This window comes from Polistes fuscatus, unplaced genomic scaffold (genome assembly GCF_010416935.1).
Source record: "Polistes fuscatus isolate 324 unplaced genomic scaffold, CU_Pfus_HIC Scaffold96, whole genome shotgun sequence".
Taxonomy (NCBI): domain Eukaryota; kingdom Metazoa; phylum Arthropoda; class Insecta; order Hymenoptera; family Vespidae; genus Polistes; species Polistes fuscatus.
The window spans coordinates 21,935-40,951 of NW_025113180.1; the positions used below are offsets into that span (position 1 = coordinate 21,935).

General features: G+C 32.2%; 2 protein-coding genes across 2 annotated transcripts; one reads left to right on the top strand and one right to left on the bottom strand.

Annotated features, from left to right (window-relative positions):
- Positions 1-568: 568 nt before the first annotated feature.
- LOC122525854 lies at positions 569-7,808 on the top strand. Its single transcript, XM_043648839.1, has 6 exons — positions 569-1,388; positions 1,470-1,912; positions 2,553-2,623; positions 2,666-4,014; positions 7,048-7,171; positions 7,676-7,808. The coding sequence occupies exons 1-6, from the start codon at positions 569-571 to the stop codon at positions 7,806-7,808; spliced, it is 2,940 nt and encodes a 979-aa protein (XP_043504774.1).
- A 1,227-nt stretch (positions 7,809-9,035) lies between these two features.
- Positions 9,036-17,859, bottom strand: LOC122525855 (fatty acyl-CoA reductase wat-like). Its single transcript, XM_043648840.1, has 10 exons — positions 17,690-17,859; positions 14,567-14,660; positions 13,264-13,509; positions 12,983-13,128; positions 12,611-12,913; positions 12,218-12,511; positions 11,871-12,128; positions 11,751-11,788; positions 11,184-11,325; positions 9,036-9,261 (listed from the first exon to the last, which is right to left on the bottom strand). Exons 1-10 carry the CDS (start codon positions 17,857-17,859, stop codon positions 9,036-9,038), a joined length of 1,917 nt encoding a protein of 638 aa, XP_043504775.1.
- Between the last annotated feature and the right edge of the window lie 1,158 nt (positions 17,860-19,017).

Below are 19,017 nucleotides of genomic sequence, written 5' to 3' on the forward strand. Positions count from 1 at the left end.
ATAGTTTTACCACGAATTATTTATAACATATAATATAATTTAACTACTTATAATTAAAAGTATTTCTCGTCTTGTACAGAAGGATTATCCATCGAAAAACATGCTTTCTGTATCTGCGATTGAAATTAATTCATGCTTTTAGTATTTTTTTTCGCCGTAGAAGAAAAATCTGCTATTATTCTGAAAAAATATATACAGAAATATATTACTAGAAAATTCAGTTGCTTCATTACAGAAGCAACACGCGACGGGATGATACTGGCAGATATATAGTGAGATTGCCCTTTAAGGAAGAAAATCAGTTAGGAGATTCGTATACGAGCGCGTTACGAAGATTTCATGCATTAGAGCGATCATTATCGCGCAAGCAAAAAATTAGAGATGAATATATTAAATTCTTATCCGAATATGAAGAACTAGGGCACATGACAAGGATAGAAGGGGGACCCCACGAAGATAGATTCTATTTACCGCATCATGCTGTATTAAAGCATACTAGTATTACGACCAAATTGCGAGTAGTGTTCGACGCGTCGGCAAAAACCAGCAACAGGAAATCTTTGAATTAATGGTTGGCCCAACCATACAGGAGGATCTATTTGCACTTTTAGTAAGATTTAGATCACATGCTATTGCTATTACCGCGGACATCGCGAAGATGTATCGGCAGATAATAATTGATCCGCGCGATCGCAAATATCAAACTATACTGTGGCGTCGACAGGAAAGTGATCCCGTGAAAACATATAGATTAAATACAGTAACCTATGGAACTGCCTCCGCGTCGTTTTTAGCAACGCGTACGTTACATCAACTCGCGAGCGACGAATTTAACAGATTCCCGAGAGCTGCCATCGCGCTTAAAGAAGATTTCTATGTAGACGACTTGTTAACCGGAGCGCGTACGGTTAGGGAAGCGAAGCAAGTCCGCGACGAGTTAATAAGTATAACCGCAGGGACAGGCATGCATTTGCGGCAATGGGCGTCAAATTGCGCCGAGATTCTAAAGGACTTAGATACCGCAGATAATAACATCATAAATTTAGATTCGTCAGGAACGATAAAAACATTAGGTGTTAATTGGAACGCGGCCGAAGACAACATAGGCTATACGGTAAAGCGAGCAGCTGATCCATCGAAGGTTACTAAGCGTGTTATATTGTCCGAAATTTCTCAGTTATTCGACCCGCTAGGTTTATTAGGACCGGTAGTAATCAACGCGAAAATGATGATGCAACGGCTATGGCAATTAAAATCAACATGGGACGAAGATGTCCCTGCCGATATATATAAAATATGGCAGGAGTTCCGCCAAAATCTCCACACGCTCGAGGAGATAAGGTTCGCGCGCAACGTAGCAGGTGATGGAGAAGAAATGGAAATGCATGGTTTTTGTGACGCGAGCGAAAGGGCTTACGGCGCGTGCATTTATGTTAAAACGTTAGGAAAAAATCCCACTTAACGATTAGTCTGCGCCAAATCCAAGGTAGCGCCGCTTAAAACGCAATCGCTTCCGCGACTAGAACTTTGCGGCGCCTTAATACTCTCGCGTCTCTTTAAGGCCACTAAAAACGCTTTGCATAGAAATGATTTCTGCCGTACAATATTTTGGGCGGACTCTACGGTAGTTTTGCATTGGCTCAACACTCCGCCTCACACGTTAAAAACCTACGTAGCACATCGCGTAGCTGAAATTCAAGAGAGCACAGCTCGCGAGCTGTGGCGTCATGTATCGTCCGAACATAACCCCGCGGATTTAATTTCTCGCGGCGTTACACCTGCCGAACTCCGTGAAAGTAAGCTCTGGAAGTCCGGTCCTGTATGGCTTATCCAGCCGGAATCAAATTGGCCGCATAGTAGATTAGAACCAATCGAAATCCCGGAAAAGAAAAGGATTGTAACTCACGCAAAGGTAGCTACTCCGTTCGAACTATTTAGACGGTACTCCTCGTTCGTCAAATTAACCCTTTCCCTTACGATCGAATTTCCAACTGTGCGGGCCTAAAGCGACACCAGTCGGTCGCGCGCAGCGACATAAACACAAGCTTGGCTCAGCGCTCGAAACTGTACTAATCTCAAACTTCCTATGATTTGTATATACACGTGCGCGGTACAATTAACTTCGCAAGATGTTTGATAAATAATTACGGTTAGTTGGTTATTAAACAAAAAAAGACTTATTGTTGCAAATTGAATAATCCATTATTAATAACATTTTTATTTTAAGGGATTATACGCAGTTAGAATTTAAAAAAAATCGATTTTTGTTTTTTTCATTTTCGGAATGTACATATATTTAAGTATATTCTCTGAAAATTTCAAATCGATCCGACAAATATTCTTCACTTCATGTAAGCTGCAAATAAAAATTTTTTACCTTTATTACACAGTAACAGAGTATAAGGGTGAAGAGGGAAAAGAATCAAGGTAGAGAGAAAGAATATCAGAGTAAGAAAGTGTAAAACTAGAGTTACGAAAAATATTCTTACATTCATATTTGGAACGGCCGCCCAAACAATATTCTGAAATGTTTTGTTTTTTTCGCCCGGTAGAATTACGACGCCTCTGAGGCGTCTTATTCGTTTTTGGCCCCAAAACCTTGCGACGCCTCTGAGGCGTCTTTGTAAGTTAAAGGGTTAAAGCGCATTATCGCGTATTGCGTTAGATTCGCACGTAACTCGCGCAATTTAAAAGAGAAAAGAATAATGGGTGAGTTAACCGTGGACGAATTGAAAGGCGCAGAAATAATCGCGATTAGATTGATACAGGAAGAAGCATTTCCCGAGATCATCAAATTAATCAAGTCCGGTAAAGAGGTTTGCGCATCATTCTCCGTACTTAGCCCGTTTGTAGACAATTTAGGAATATTAAGAGTTGGAGGTAGATTGGCAAGGAGCAACTTGCCATACGAGCAAAGGCATCCCGCATTATTGCCGAAAGACCATACAATTACAAACGCAATAATACGCGAAAAGCACCATCAAATAGGGCACGGTGGTACGCAAGCCACTTTGAACGCACTTCGCGAATCGTTTTGGCCAATAAATGGGCGAAGTAGCGTTAAGCGCGTAATATATAAATGCATTACTTGTCGACGTTTAAAACCCGCTACGCCGCAATATCCTATGAGTGATCTACCTGCCAGTCGTCTTCTACCGAATCGTCCGTTTATCCACACCGGCGTAGATTTCTGCGGTCCGTTATTCATCAAGGAAAAGCAACACCGGAACCGTGGTCGCGCGAAAATATATGTGACGGTATTCGTCTGCTTTAGCACCAAGGCCGTTCATTTAGAACTCGTGAATGATCTAACGACTGAAGCATTTTTAGCAGCTTTGCGTAGATTTATGGCACGCCGTGGAAAATGTTCGGACATATATTCCGACAACGCGACTAATTTCGTAGGTGCGGCGAACGAACTAGAAGCGCGCGTCTCGCGAAGTTTGGTAAATGAAGGAATCAAGTGGCATTTCATCCCACCCCGTTCCCCCCATTTTGGAGGTCTATGGGAGGCGGCCGTAAAATCATTTAAATATCATTTAGTTCGAATTATAGGCGAGACATTGCTATCTTACGAGGCATTATTAACATACGTCCTCGAGATAGAGGCGATTCTTAACTCGCGTCCTATCACGCCTCTGTCTAATGACCCGAATGATTTGCGCGCTCTTACACCTGGGCATTTTCTAATTGGAAATTCGTTTACGAGTTTGCCAGAGGACGAATACAGGGATATACCATCCGGGCGCCTGTCCCAATGGCAGCACGTACAGCAGATGAGACAGCATTTTTGGAACCGATGGAATAAGGAATATTTGAACGAGCAGACGGTCCGTAAAAAATGGCACAGAGGCACAGCAGACAAAATAAGTCCGGGTACACTAGTCATCTTGCGAGAAGATAATTCCCCTCCACTCAAATGGTCATGTGGACGTATCGCGGAAGTACATAAAGGAGCCGACGGTATAGCACGCGTGGCGAGCGTAAAAACTGCCAACGGTCTTGTAAAGCGCGGTATTAAACGTCTTTCTCCTTTGCCAAGCGATTTATAAAAAAAAAAAAAAAAAAAAAATTTTTCTTTTTTGTAATTCAGTCGCGTTAATTACTGAATATGTATTGTAATATGCGGTTAACAGTATGTATATATAGTTTATAATTTGTATTTAAGTGTGCGCATTTTGGTTTTTAAATTTTGAACGGTGCCCGTTCAAGGGATGGGGGGGTATGTTGCGTATCCCGCGCAACGAGTGAGTAGGGCGAAGCACCTAGGCGCGTACGGCCCTGCCAAAGCGTTAGACGCGTGCAACAAAGCAATATCGTTGTTTTTAGTGGTAACCACGGTAGCGCTAAGATGCCTGCAAGGGCTCTTTCTTTATTCTAGCTCGCGTTCTCCCACTACATTTATTACGCCAATCATATGTATCGACAGCCGCGTTATGCTCGGACTTTTCGGTGATTGGTGAAGCATTGCATCGCCTTTTGGTATAAAAGCCAGCGCGTTTTTGCGCCTGTTGTCACTCTGGATTCATCGCTCGAAATTCATCTAGCTGAGACTTGCGAGAACTACTTCAAGGAGAATTCTTTGTATTGCGTAATACCATATCATCTAAGTTCGGCCAGCGACAAGGGACAAAGGCGGGGTCCTGCACTTGGCCAGAATTATCCGGATTTGTGGATTCTTCTTCATCGTTTTCAACCAGGGTTTTTATGCCGAAAGGCTTTTCCCTGACTAGCCAAATAAAGCGTACTTTTTAGTACTGATTGGGCTCAAATAAAGTTGTTATTGTGTTCTTTATTTTCCTATCCTCCTTCCCATTAATAAGGAATTTCGATATCACTCGTAAGGGCATTTTTCGATTCACTACTATCCACTGGAGTACCGATTAAGGCATCGGTCGCATCAACACACTCAACGTAATAACGATTTATGTACCATTTATAAAGATTATAGATTCTTTGCTTATATTCGAAATATGCGGCTCAATCATTTCGAAAATATTGAAAATAACGAAATTTTCTTATCGTCCTTCCCCACTTTTTAAACCGTTGCTAAGCACGCGCCCTGCTGGGCCTATTAAACAAAGCACTCGTCCTATTCTTCCACTGGACGTCTACGACGATACGTCTTAGATGAGCAGCGAAGAATTTACAAAGAAAGCGACGAACAAAGTGATTTAAGCTAGAACGAAATAAGAAAAGTATAAGTATTCCTTATATTTCCATAAACGAGGTGAACCTTTTTGTTGAATCCGTATACTAGCGAAGCGAGCAAGAAATGAGATACGTGTTTAATTTTTTGTTAAAACCGCAATTCCTTATTATGTTTAATTTATCAACCAGAGATTTTAAGCTACAAGGCTTTTTGTCTGACGAGCCAATATAGTATTAAACTTTGTATTTACTTAACCAAGAGTTTTTCTTTTTCTTATTTGTTGTTTTATTTTATTAATTTTGTTAATAATTGTATTTTATTTAAATTATATTTATTATCTTTATTTTATTAAAGTTTTTATTGCAGTTATATTTTATTTTATTTACAAATGTAGAGTATATATTGGCATTCGGGAAAATTGTAGTTATTTCATATTGAATACAATGAAGATGGAGAAGTAAATGTTGTGTGGCTTAAGTTTTCAGATTCACTAAAGATTGGCTAGAAAATCGTACAGAAAGTTGCTGGACACGTTGCGATTTAAATTAATAAAACAATAGTGCCGATCGGACGTAGATCTCCAACTATTCTCCTTACCAACAATACAAAAATTAAGACTAAGCGTTCACATTTATCTATAGTTTAAATTTTATTATTTGTTATTAATTATTGTTGAAAATTTATTTATTTTATTTTAATTATTTTAATTATTTTAATTATTTTAATTATTTTAATTTTGAATTTATTATTAAACTATAATCTCTTGCAGCTTTCTTATTGACAAGGATAAGTATACATTTCAATTTCTTTTTAAGTTTTCAATATGCTTAAAACTAATGCAGAGAAATGTAGAGATTATCGTCTTCGTAGGAGAAGGAATCAGGAAAATAAGGAAAATAATGAGGAAAATAAGGAAAACATAATGCGCGCTAATGCAAAACGTTGTAGGGTTCATTGGCTGCGAAGAAAAATGATTCAAAAAGCAAATGAATTGCCTGCGAATGAAATTTTATGTACTCCGTCAACTTCTAATTTACTTTGCGAACCATCGGCTAAGCCTGTGATTACTGGTACAAATTTAAATAATTTAAATGTCTCAGCAATAACTAATATTATAGCTAATTATTTTTTCTTTTTGTTTGATCTTTATGTTTTAAAGTTATTTGAAGTTATTTTAAGTTATTACATTTATTTTATTTTTTGACATTTATTTGACATTTATTTCTTCAAGAAAACCAATTGTCTGCGAATGGAACTTTATGCGCTCCATCGACTTCGAATTTATTAGTGACTTCTGAACCATCGGCTCAGCCTATGATTACCGGTACAAATTTATATAATTTAAAATTCACAGCAATAACTAATAGTACTGCTAATTATTATTTTTGAATTTATACTTCTTTTGATACAATTGGGATTTGGTCTTTATTTTTTACTTTTACTTCTTCAAGATGCATCGTTGTATACTGCAAAAGATAACAATCACAACTATATTATTGTGCAAGCTGATGTGCATATGGACAATTCTTCTATGCCGTGTCATCAACGTATAACATCAAAAAACATTACATCAACAAACATGGAGCAAAGTTTACGATCTCGAGCACGAAATAATCAATATTTAGCTGATGCTTCGATTATACACGTATTGTCTAATCAAGACATTGTACCGAATGAAGAACGCAATTTGTTAAACCAAGACACAATCAGGGATCAGGAATTACCTCAATCAGACGAATCTATTTATTCTAACTCTTCAAACCAGTTAGTAATTAATCATTCCACTGGCGAGCAAATTGATATGGATTTAGATCCTTCTTTACCATATAGCAATTATCATCAATTTAAACAAGCTCATAAGCAATTTAAAATAAAATTCTTGGGCAATTCATTAGGACATCCATGCTCAGTTTGTGACAGATTGTTGTTTCAAAAGGATTTAAAAGAGCCGTCTAATAAACATAAGGATATTCTAATACAATTTATACCTAATGTACCTATAGAAATAAGTATACATAAGTATAACTATACATAAGTAAAATCACCAGTTTTTTTTTTATACATATATTCCAAATATTTGAAATTGACATGGCATAACATTCTATGAAATCTTTCTTTCTGCGTTCTTCTTCTTCTTTTTCTCTTCTGTTTTCTTTTTCTCTTTCTGTTTATCTTTCTTTCTTTTTCCTCTACTGTTTCTTTCACTACAATATAACAATCTTTCCTGTCAATAAAACTAGTCATTTTATATAAACCATGCTCTTTGTAGGCTACTGGAAATAAATTGTTATGCCTATTATATATTTTCGATGAATCTTGAATAGAAAAAAACTGGTACTCTGTAAGAGTACAAGAAATAAAAAGAAATTCGAAATGGGATAGAAAAGCTGACGTATATATTTCATCAGGATATGATCGTGTAGGATACAGAGTTTTAACAAATAATAAAAAAGTAGGAAATAGACATGTTTATATAATTGAAAGTGATAAAACCTTAATTGGTTTCTGTTGTGACGAAAATAGTGATGATGACAACGATGAAAATATTGAAAATGATGAAAATTCTTTATCGAACGAAAGTAATGGAAAAGTAGAGGTAAATGAAAATTCTGATGATGTTGGAAGAGAATTTCCAAGAAGTTCCAGGCGAGAATGAAAGAAACCTGATAGATATAATGTAAATCTTTTGAGTTCAAATTATATTTATGTTAATATTGCGAGCGCTGATAGCCCTTTTACTTATAAAGAAGCAATAAATTGTAATAAAAGTCATTTATGGGAAGAAGCTATGAATAAAGAAATAAATTGTTTGATGAAGAACAAAACGTGAAAATTTGTTAAAGGATATAAAGATAAAAAAATATTAGATTTTAAATGGGTATACACTAATAAATCTGATAATAGTGAGAAAGCAACAATTTTAGTGAGAGATTTTCAACAAAGTAAGGTATTAGAAGATATTATTAGGATTAGAAGATTCACCAATATCTAGAATACAGACCTAGAAATTATTATTATTTTAATGTTGCCAAAATGACTTAATTTTATGCAAATGAATGTAAAAACAGCTTTTCTAAATGGTTATGTATAGTTAGAAATATGTAAAACAACCGAAATGCTATGAGGACGAAACAGATAAAGTTTGTAAATTAAAAAAATCATTGTATGGTTTGCGAGAAAGCCAGAGAGCTTGGTATGAATGTTTCGATGATTATATTAAAAAATTAAAATTTAAAAAAAGTGAAAGTGATTATTATTTATGGGTCATTCCACCAAATAAGTACATTTTTACGGGGCGACCCTCGCGGATTAGGTTTAAAATTTGTGGAGGTGTTCTTTATAATAAGAAAAAAATTTCCTACAAGTTTCAGCCTTTAATATGCAGCGGTTTTGGAGTTATGATTTTTTGAAATTTTGAAAAAAAATTTTTTTTAACTTTTTTATTAATTTTTCTGATGAGGAATACTTTTTTATTAAAATCCACGGAAAATCGTATCTTGTGGGAAAAATTCTCAGCTTTTGAATGAAAATATCCATTTTATCATAAACACATCAGAAGACCCTTTAAAATCCAATTAAAATGGAAAAATTGATTTTTCTCGATGTGCGGCGCAAGGTACTTCGAATTTGATTTTTTTTCCGAAAGACCAGAGTTTTTTACACAAATTATGTTTAATCACAATTAAATTAAACGTAAACACAAATTTTTAATCACAATTAAATTAAACGTAAAATCTATATAATTAAAATACTTTTATTTTTGAACTTTTTTCAGATGTTGATACAGTTTTAATAAAAGTATATCCAATTTTATCATTTATCGATAAAAAAGTGTGCAATGTCTGTGTACCCTTTACCGTTTTTGATGAAGAATATCGTACGTCTAACACATTTTTTTGTCTAAATAATCATCATTCGTTATGAAAGTAAAATCAACGCCTGTAAAATTCTTGATTGCCCAGGAATGCAAATCTTGTTGTATCAGTATATGTTTTTTATTTTCCATTTGTAATGAAGCTCTAGCAGCATGTCGTTTTACTGAACCTGCAAGCCCGTCGCATGGTCCTTTGCCATGGACAGTCGCAAAAAAATGCCACTCAGCGATGATTCTAAAGTCAGCATAATGATAACATAAATTACTAAATGCTTTTTTGTTTTTAAATTGCTTTTAAATCTTATACGCTTACTCATTGTGATCAAAAATCAAAGAAGTCCAATGATAATTATAAACTCAAGCAATTATACTTGTGTTAACTTCAAGCTGTCAAGCAACCACAGAAAGACATTAGTCAACAACAAATATTCACAAGAAAAAAATAAATAGAGAGAGTTGTGAGCGCCATCTGCATCGTATAAGCTCAATTTTTTAGCGAGCAGTTTGAAATTTTTAAATATTTAACAGAAAATTATTTTACTATCCCGAATAATCGTATAACACTTAGCGGATTTAACGTTTAATTTAACTGTGATTGAACAAAAAATATGCACATCGTGAAAACCATATATTTTGTGTCAAAAACTCTGATCTTTCAGAAAAAAAGTCAAATTCGAAGTACCTTGCGCCGCACATCGAGAAAAATCAATTTTTCCACTTTAATTGGATTTTAAAGGGTCTTCTGATGTGTTTATGATAAAATGGATATTTTCATTCAAAAGCTGAGAATTTTTCCCACAAGATACGATTTTCCGTGGATTTTAATAAACAAGTATTCCTCATCAGAAAAATTAATAAAAAAGTTAAAAAAAATTTTTCTTCAAAATTTCAAAAAATCATAACTCCAAAACCGCTGCATATTAAGGGCTGAAACTTGTAGGAAATTTTTTTCTTATTATAGAGAACACATCCACAAATTTTAAACCTAATCCGCGAGGGTCGCCCCGTAAAAATGTACTTATTTGGTGAAATGACCCATATTTGTTTTAGTTATCGTTGTCTAGCAGGTTTATGTGTGTATCAATTCTTCTTTTATATTTGCAAGTTCTCTTGTTTATTTCTTCCTATATCGAAGAAATATATAGGTGCTTCCTTATCTCTTCGTTACGGACGTACCATGGAGCATTCACAATTGTGCGTAGGGGGTTTATGGATTGATTAGCCTCGAGCTTGGCAATGTGACTTTTCGCTGCTATACCCTATAGCGGTATTGTATAGGTCCTAATTGGTTTTATTATTGTTTTCTAAATTATTAGTTTTTTCTATCTATTGCACACGCTGGACAACGAAGCGGGGTTTTTCTCGCATCTTCATCCTCATCCTACTTTCAAATAAAGCACTGCGATGTAGATTTCAAGTAAGTGCAGAAGTATTTTACCACTCTCGCCTGTAGTATGTTGTAATGATAAATAGGAGGCTTATTAGTCGACAGGTTGCCCGTACTTGGACCGGTTTCATTAGGCTTCTCCTGACATGGGACAGAATCTCGGACGGTCTGAATCCGACACTATCTCTGGTAATAGAAATGGCATATTTGTGAAAGTTTTTATTTCTGTTGTAACATCAATAAAAGCACATGTGTGTTCTTATGTACGCACGTCAGAAGTTATACTTCTTTAACGTAACAAAACAAAATATAACTTCAATAACCTCCGAGATAACATCTCAAATTACTCCAATAATCCCGCATGTTAATATACATCTAGACTAATATAAAAGACGATAAAATAATAAATACATAATGTATCAATAGATTACCTATAACTATATATACTATAAAAAGGAATTTAATCATAACGCTCGAAACAAAGTTTTATCGTTTTTTTTTTCAATTTTTAATAGAAGTCTAAATATGTCAATGGTTAAGATCGTTTTTTCACATTGAATAAATAAAAAATAAGTTTATAAAATCTTTCATTACTTCTTACTGACGTTTATTACTAATTTAAATATTATTAACCGGATAAACATGTTGCGCTATTTACTAGGAAAAATATGCAAAGTTTTCAGTCGTCTTATTCGTAGTAGACAAAGTACATTTTAATTGTATATAAGTATTACTTCCTTTATTCCTTGTAAGTATGAACATATTTTAACCTTTCGAAAAACATGTCAAAACTTTGTCTCCTTTGCACTGTAGGCTCTGAATCTTTTAGCTTTTTATTAGCTAGATTTCGATAATTTTTACCCTCTTCTACGTAATAGGCATTGTAAATTTCTATTATATAGTATATTAAACCTAAATATATTTGTACTATTAGTACACAAATTTATATACAAAGTTGATTAAAATATTTTGATTTGTCTAACATCATTTATTTGTCATATTTGATTGCTAATTCACTATCAATATTTTTAGTTTAATTTAATAAATCAGCCATTATAAATATTTAACTGTAATTAAAATGTTTAGATACTTGCTATAATATTTAAATTGGAGATATCTTTTCGTACGTACAAAGAGTTAACACGTCTGATTGCAAAAAAATGTTTAAGGTATAGGGAAAACTACTAATGCTATGAGCAAAAATTACCTTATTCTATCTAAAAGAATGAATTATGAAAGGATCTCTTTATTTTTGTTTTTCACAGATTGTTAGAAAGAAAATACTGAAGAAAAAAGTGAATTTAATAACGAATAAAAGATCCAAAGAATCAAGGCACAAAGCAACCATTTCATCGTATTATGAGCTATTTTCAGTCTGTAAATAATAAGAAAAATGATTAAATATTAAATAGGGATAAATAATATTTGTTATAAACAATAGATTTTCAAAAAGTTACCTTCTATAAAATGGTTTTGATTCTTCAACCGTCTCCATTGGGTCATTAAGTAAAAATACTCGAAGTCCCTTTATGTAAGTATCAGAAAAACAATCCCAATCAATATCAGAAACATTAAAAAAGAAGTTATGTTTATCGACTACAGATAACTTGTCCCATAATTTCAAAACTTTATCGTTCGTAAATTCCCATTCGTTAAATGTAAAGAAATTGATTACATATTTAAACTTTTCTATATTCCTGTAGATTTTAAGCAATCTGAACAAATGTACAATAAATTTATTAATGCTCTTTTTTTTCGACGAATAATAAGTTTCTTGTTAATCTTAAATAATATCAGATATTACCTTGGCTTTCTTCCACTAAGATAAGCTAACGAGTCCATTATAATTGCTGGTATCCAGTGCAAAAAAATTGTCAAAAAAATATGGAAAGAATAGTTATGGTTAAACCATAGGGTGTAATACCATAACACTTTTTTCGATGGATAATTAAGCCCATGATCTTGCAAATAATTTTCTATAATACCCCAAGTAATTGGTTTTTGAACTGAAGAAACAACATTATAAATTGGAATCTCTTCGTTAACGGGCAAATATTTATTGTTACTGTTGGAGAGATTAATAATCTGTGGTATGGACCTACAATAATAGCTTTTTCTTATTATTTGTAAACGTTATTTCAAAAGTTGAACTTAAAATTCATTTTAGAGATTATTCAAAAAAGAAGTAAAAAATGACCGTTCTTGTGCAACGTCCCATGCGGCAGCAATAATGTTGTTGACAACATAGTCGGCAGGAATTATATCGCAAATAAAGTTTTCATTACAATATAACGTGTGAAGAACACCAGTAAAACCACCAAAAACAACACCTGTTAGTCCATTCATATTGTTTATCCAACCGGCGATTGGTTCCTTTTCCGTTGAGATAACAATGGATGGCCGAACGATGCAAGTAGGAATTCCATTAGAATATTGCCGTATAGTATCTTCACAGATTGCCTTTGAATATGCGTAGGTGTTTGGCCAATTACCAAGCAACCTGTAAAATTAACGAATTTGCTAATCGACTAAGTTCTAAAAAAAAGCAATAGTCTTCTTGTTTTATTACTTTGGGGTAATTAAATCTAATTGATCTTCGCTCAAAATCTCTGTCAATTTAATTATGTCTTCTGTCTTTATAGGTGGCATATAGAATTTTTCTTCGATTTTACTATATACACACTGCGAATATGCCGTTGATATATAAACAAAGGCCTAAAGAAAAAATTTATTGATATATTAGACCAATTTATATTTAAGTAATTTCAATGTCTAAGTAAAAGGATCACTTAGGGAATAACGCTTAAACGAACGTGATTTTATATAGATGGTTTAATTAGAAAACAGTACCTTCAAACTTGTCATCTCCTGTGCAAGCAAGAGAAGATCCCTTGTTCCTCTAATATTCGTATTAACTATAAAACGAATATTATCATTAAAACGCACGGATGCTGCACTATGGAAAATAAAATCGGTATTTTTAATGCGTTCGCGGTCTTTCTCTGACAATCCTAAATTCAATTGACTCATGTCACCTTCTATCAGAATAATTTTTTTTTCGACATCTTTTTGTTCTCTCTTCAATCTATCAAAAATCTGAAAATTTAAATATATACGGTAATTAGTTTTTATTAGTCCAGAAAATAAAATTATATAACTAAATGTCGTAGGAAAGTTGGACGGATAAAAAAATCTTTTTGAACGTTTAATTCGATATTGTTGAACGTTTCGTCCTTTTTATTGGAACTTCATTAGCAACTGAAATTTTATTATGACTTATCTTGAAATATACATATTATATAAAATTAAAAATTAAAAAGAAAGGTATTTAATATTATTTCCATCGTTTTTGTTCACGAGTCTTTATATATTTCTAAGACATACATTCTCATAAACTAACAATACTTAACATTTACAAATTGTTATCCTAAAACAGTTACGTTTAAACACATAATCCAACAATACTGATTCAATCTAGATTTTTGTTTAATATTCTAGGCATCCTGAATATTATGGTGCCTTCCATTGCTATGTCTTATTATAATAAATTAATTTTAAAATCCCATTGTAAATGCTGTTTAAATTATTTGTGTCAGTTCTGTAATTTATTGTATTATTTTTTATGTTGTACATTTCACTTATATTTCTTTTGTACCAATTGTCTTATATATCTAGAATAGTTGCTTTGTCAAACTTAAATTTGTATCCTGTTTTAAAATGATGTTCAGCTAACGAGTTGGTATTATTTTTTTGTGCATTAGTAGGTTCACAGTCATTCCTATGCTGGTCTAATCTTTTTTTGAGTTTCTCTTTTGTTTGTCTTATATAACACCTATCATATTTACATGGTATTTTGTACAATAAGTTCAATTGATCTAGTTTATCAACCTTGTTTTTTAATTTTGTGTAAATAGAATTTTCTTTAACTATGTTATAAAAAGCTAGTTTGATATTAGTGTTTTTAACACATTTATTTATTTTATTTGACAGTTATTTACTAAAAGGGAACCTAATGATTTTTTTATTATTATTCGGATCTTTCTTTTTTTTTAACCCATCCAACTTTTCTTCTAAACTTAGTTTAATATACGGTAATATTAGTGATATTTTTTATTGACATAATAATTAATACAAATTACGTAACTTTACTTACAACATCATTAAAATACTCTTTGAATCGAGTCTGCGAATCCTTCTGTTTTTTCGCTCTTATCAGCAAATAAATCGTTGTTATTTCTGGACAACATCTACTAATATCAATGCATTTGTAATTATAATTTTTGGCGAAAAATAGATTATTATTTAAATAAAATATCATTTTATAAGTTTACATATAGAAGGAAAGAGAAAAATAGAGCAAAGAGAAAAGAAAGAATAATTATCGTGAACCAAAATAAATAAGTAGTAGAATGCAAAAGGACTTTTTTATTAAACGTTTGAATAAATTAGCTAAAGAGGATGAAGATTATTTTCAAAAACGTATACAAATAAAAGATGTGCGTATATTGTGTCATCTAAACATTAGTTTATTGGGGATTTATTTTAACTAGCTGTAACTCTAACATTGTAATAGAAAAAATTTAAGAGTAAACAGAAGAAGTTTTTTCAGTCTCATGTGAATGTATATGTAAATACAGATTAATTAAGATTAAGATAACATAGAATATTTACTGTTGGAATGGCACATATAGATATTTCTAGAATAGCTAAAGACGATGTCCTTACAAGTAAAGCTAAGCAAAATGTTTTCTTATATTTTATTGTTTTGCGATAGTATGAGCATTAGTGTATAAGAGTGTGATTGTATATGTGCGTGCGTGAGTGCGTGCTTATGGGTACGTGACTGAAAACAGAGTTATTATACTATCAATTGTTATCAACGATGGTGTAAAATTGGAATTCTAAAGAAATGATGGTTAAGGAGAAAGACTCAGAAAAAAAATGACAATAAGCGATTGATGATAAACAATAAAGGAATATATATTCGTTACTGTATATTTACAATCGTATCGATTCATTATCGATATTTTATTGATTGATTTATTATCGTAACTCGTTACACGTATATATACATGTAATTGACTTTTGACCAGGATCGAAAACTTATGACCCGCGGATCGTGCACTGACCCACGCAGACCCCTGAATTGAATTACGTGTCGAATTTGCTTAACTTAAAATTATTTTTTATAATATTGAATTTTTTTTATAACTTTGAATTTTATTTTATAATATTTGAATTCTGTTTTAATTAAAAAAAAAAGTATTACATAGAATATTAATAGAAAATTTCTATTAATAAAATAATCAATGCCAAGCAAATTTTAAAGATAAGTAGGAGTTTATAATTTATCGAAATATATGCATTTGATTTGAAAAGCATTCGAAAAGGCATTCGACCGTGTGCAGTTAAAGGATGTTATACACCTCCTCTATAACCGACAAATTCCGAATAATCTTATCAAGACCATAGAGGACATCTATAGAAACAATAAGATCCAAGCAAAGATAAATGGTGCCTTGACTGAACCGATTGATGCAGGTCGTGGTATGGACAAGGGGATTCCTTAAGTCCCCTGCTTTTTAACATCATTATGGACGAAATAATAAGAAACGTAAGACTGCTAAAAGGATATAAATGGGCAACGAAGAAATAACCATCCTATGCTATGCTGATGACGCTGTATTAGTGGCCGAAAATGAGGATGATCTACAACGTCTACTACACCGATTTAACTGCATAGCCAAATCATTCAATATGAAAATATCGGCCCAGAAAACTAAATGCATGACATCATCAAAGACACCGTTAAGGTGCAAACTGGAAATTGAAGGGAAGGTTATTCAGCAGGAAATGAGATTTCAGTTCCTAGGAATAGAAATCTCAGGATATGGTGATGTTGAAGCAGAGGTAAGAGAACAGACAATGAAGGCATCCAGAATAGCGGGTTGTTTGAATGACACAATATGGCGAAACAAAAACATCGACATAGAGACCAAAGCAAGAATCTACAAGGCAATGGTAAGACCTATTATGTCATATACCGCAGAAACTCGACCAGACACAGCGAAAACGAAACAGTTACTAGAGACAACCGAAATGAGAGTTCTTCGCAGAATAGTTGGAAAAACACTACTGGACCGAGAGAGAAGTGAAGATATAAGAAGAACATGCAAAGTAGAGAACATTAACGAATGGATACTAAGAAAAAAAAAAGAATGGAACGAACACATTAACAGAATGACAACGGAAGAATTTTCAGAATTGCACGGGATAAGTCACCGGTTGGCCGCAGAAGCACGGGGCGCCCACGAAAACGATTGTGCGATAATTTAACAGTGCAATAGGCAGAAAAACGTCGTTACGAAACAGGCAATTTGCCTAAACTAAAGAATGAAGAAGAAGAAGAAGAAGATATGCATTTGATGATGAGTAAGGTCATAAGCTGTTCGTTTTTAGATAATTGGAAAATTTCGTTTTAATGAATTTAAAAATAATCTATTATAATGACAAACACACATATATATATATATATATAAGATAAGTATATTTATTCTTAAAATATACTTATATTGTAGAATTTAAAATTTTTAATATATTTAATAGGAAATAAGATTTTCCTAATGTATCCGAACTTAATTACTGGCCAACGAATATAACGCAGCAAGCGATGATTATCTGAATTTAAACCACGTATCCGAATAGATTCGCTATCTCTGCTTTAGACACTTCAATTCTATTTTTTATTCTACTTAGTCAAACTAAATTTTCAAGTAAATATGTACAGTTTTATATAATTATTTATACCTTTTAATTAATTTTGAAGAGAAGCATATAATGTTCTAATAAAAATAATAAATAATAACAAAAAACCCTATACATATAAAATTATAATAACTAGAAATCTGTTAAATTTTTTTTGGGTAGCTATTGTTTGTAGATAGACTCTGCAGAATTTCCAATTTTTTTAACAATTATTTTGACCAAGAAAATAACTGTTCATTCAATGACAAAAACTCCATGCTATTTTGATAGAAAGCTTACATTGCTGTGTGGCAAATGTTAATATTAGGTTATAGATTTTAAATTCAAGGAATATTCTTTTTATTTATTTAAAACCATATAAACCTCTGGGAGCATGGAGATTCAAAAATACTTTAAATAAGGACTACCCTATTGTACATTGTATAAAAATTAATTTAATATTTATGATTAAAATCTTGTAAGGAATGTATAAGTTTAATCGAGAACGAAAAAATGTATGAAACATTTTTACCTCAAAAGTTTTTCCATTAAAAGCCTTCCTAAAAATCCTAAACCTCCTGTTATGAAAATTTTCTTTCCAGAATAAAATGTAGCTAATTCACCTCGTTGATTATAATAATTCGGCTCTTCTACTATAGAAGACAATTCCTCTTGATACGTTTGACCGCTTAATGACTCCATTTTCTGAATTCTTTTTTAATTAAAAAAAAAAATTACATAGAATATTAATAAAAAATTTCTGTTAATAAAATAATCAATGCCAAGCAAAATTTAAAGATAAATAGGAATTTATAATTTATCGAAATATATGAAATATTTGATGATGATTAAGGTCATAAGCTGTTCGTTTTTAGATAATTGGAAAATCTCGTTTTAATGAATTTAAAAATAATCTATTATAATGACAAACATATATAAGATAAGTATATTTATTCTTAAAAAATACTTATATTGTAGAATTTAAAATTTTTTAAAATAACGTGTAAAAAGAAACATGTATGGAATATTACCAATGACTGAGGTAACTTTCATACTCAATGACTTATAAAATATCTCATTCAAAAAAGCTGTACAATTATTTGCTAGCGAGCCGATTTAATGTTATTCAAAAAATAAGTCAAACCTGTGAACATAATTCCACTTGCTTTTAATTTTATTTACAAAAAATTTGGCAATTTTTGACTATTACAGTTGGGAAAGATAAAAATATTAAAAAGTAGAAAACCTATCTATTTATCTATAAAACTTTAACCACAAAAAATATACTTCAATATAATAAGTTTTCCGACTTTAAACTATTAAAAACAAAACTTTTACTTACTTGGAATCTTACGAAGAACTAAGTATGTTAGTAAATGATTTAAAACGATTATAAGAAACAAAGAATCATAAACGTACTATAGATAAAAAAATCTGTTAGTCTTATTCTTAATAACTGAATTCAACTGCAGTTAAATTTCGACTGCCGTATCTGAGTTAGGTGGTCTCTGAATTTATATATATATAATCCCAAACTTATACGATTAACAGAAATCATACTTTTAATATACATACAATAAAACCGGAAACTACATTTTAATCGTGAGAATTCTCGTTTATTTTAACATAGCGTATATAATTAATTTCAATTCAAGAGCGTATTGCGAGTCGTTCTCGTTACCTAATAACACTTCGACTGCAACGCTCTTTCGAAGAAAACCATCAATATAGACAGCGAACAGTTATCACAAATTCACAAAATGTGGCCAAAATTTGACAATATTGTTTAATATTTTTTAAAATTAATAAATGAAAGTCCTTTGAATAGGTGATTACATGTCTATTATTTTTGAAGTAATA

Excerpts from the sequence above, each read along its gene's own strand:
- LOC122525854 (XM_043648839.1), top strand. The coding sequence starts at position 569 with ATGGTTGGCCCAACCATACAGGAGGATCTATTTGCACTTTTAGTAAGA. Across the intron at positions 1,913-2,552 it reads GGATTGTAACTCACGCAAAG|AATTACGACGCCTCTGAGGC; the intron begins GTAGCTACTCCG and ends TTCGCCCGGTAG. Across the intron at positions 4,015-7,047 it reads CAACGGTCTTGTAAAGCGCG|GACATCCATGCTCAGTTTGT; the intron begins GTATTAAACGTC and ends GCAATTCATTAG.
- LOC122525855 (XM_043648840.1), bottom strand. The coding sequence starts at position 17,859 with ATGGAGTCATTAAGCGGTCAAACGTATCAAGAGGAATTGTCTTCTATA. Across the intron at positions 13,510-14,566 it reads AAGAGTATTTTAATGATGTT|ATTTTTGATAGATTGAAGAG; the intron begins GTAAGTAAAGTT and ends TTAAATTTTCAG. Across the intron at positions 11,789-11,870 it reads TCAAAACCATTTTATAGAAG|ACTGAAAATAGCTCATAATA; the intron begins GTAACTTTTTGA and ends TATTATTTACAG.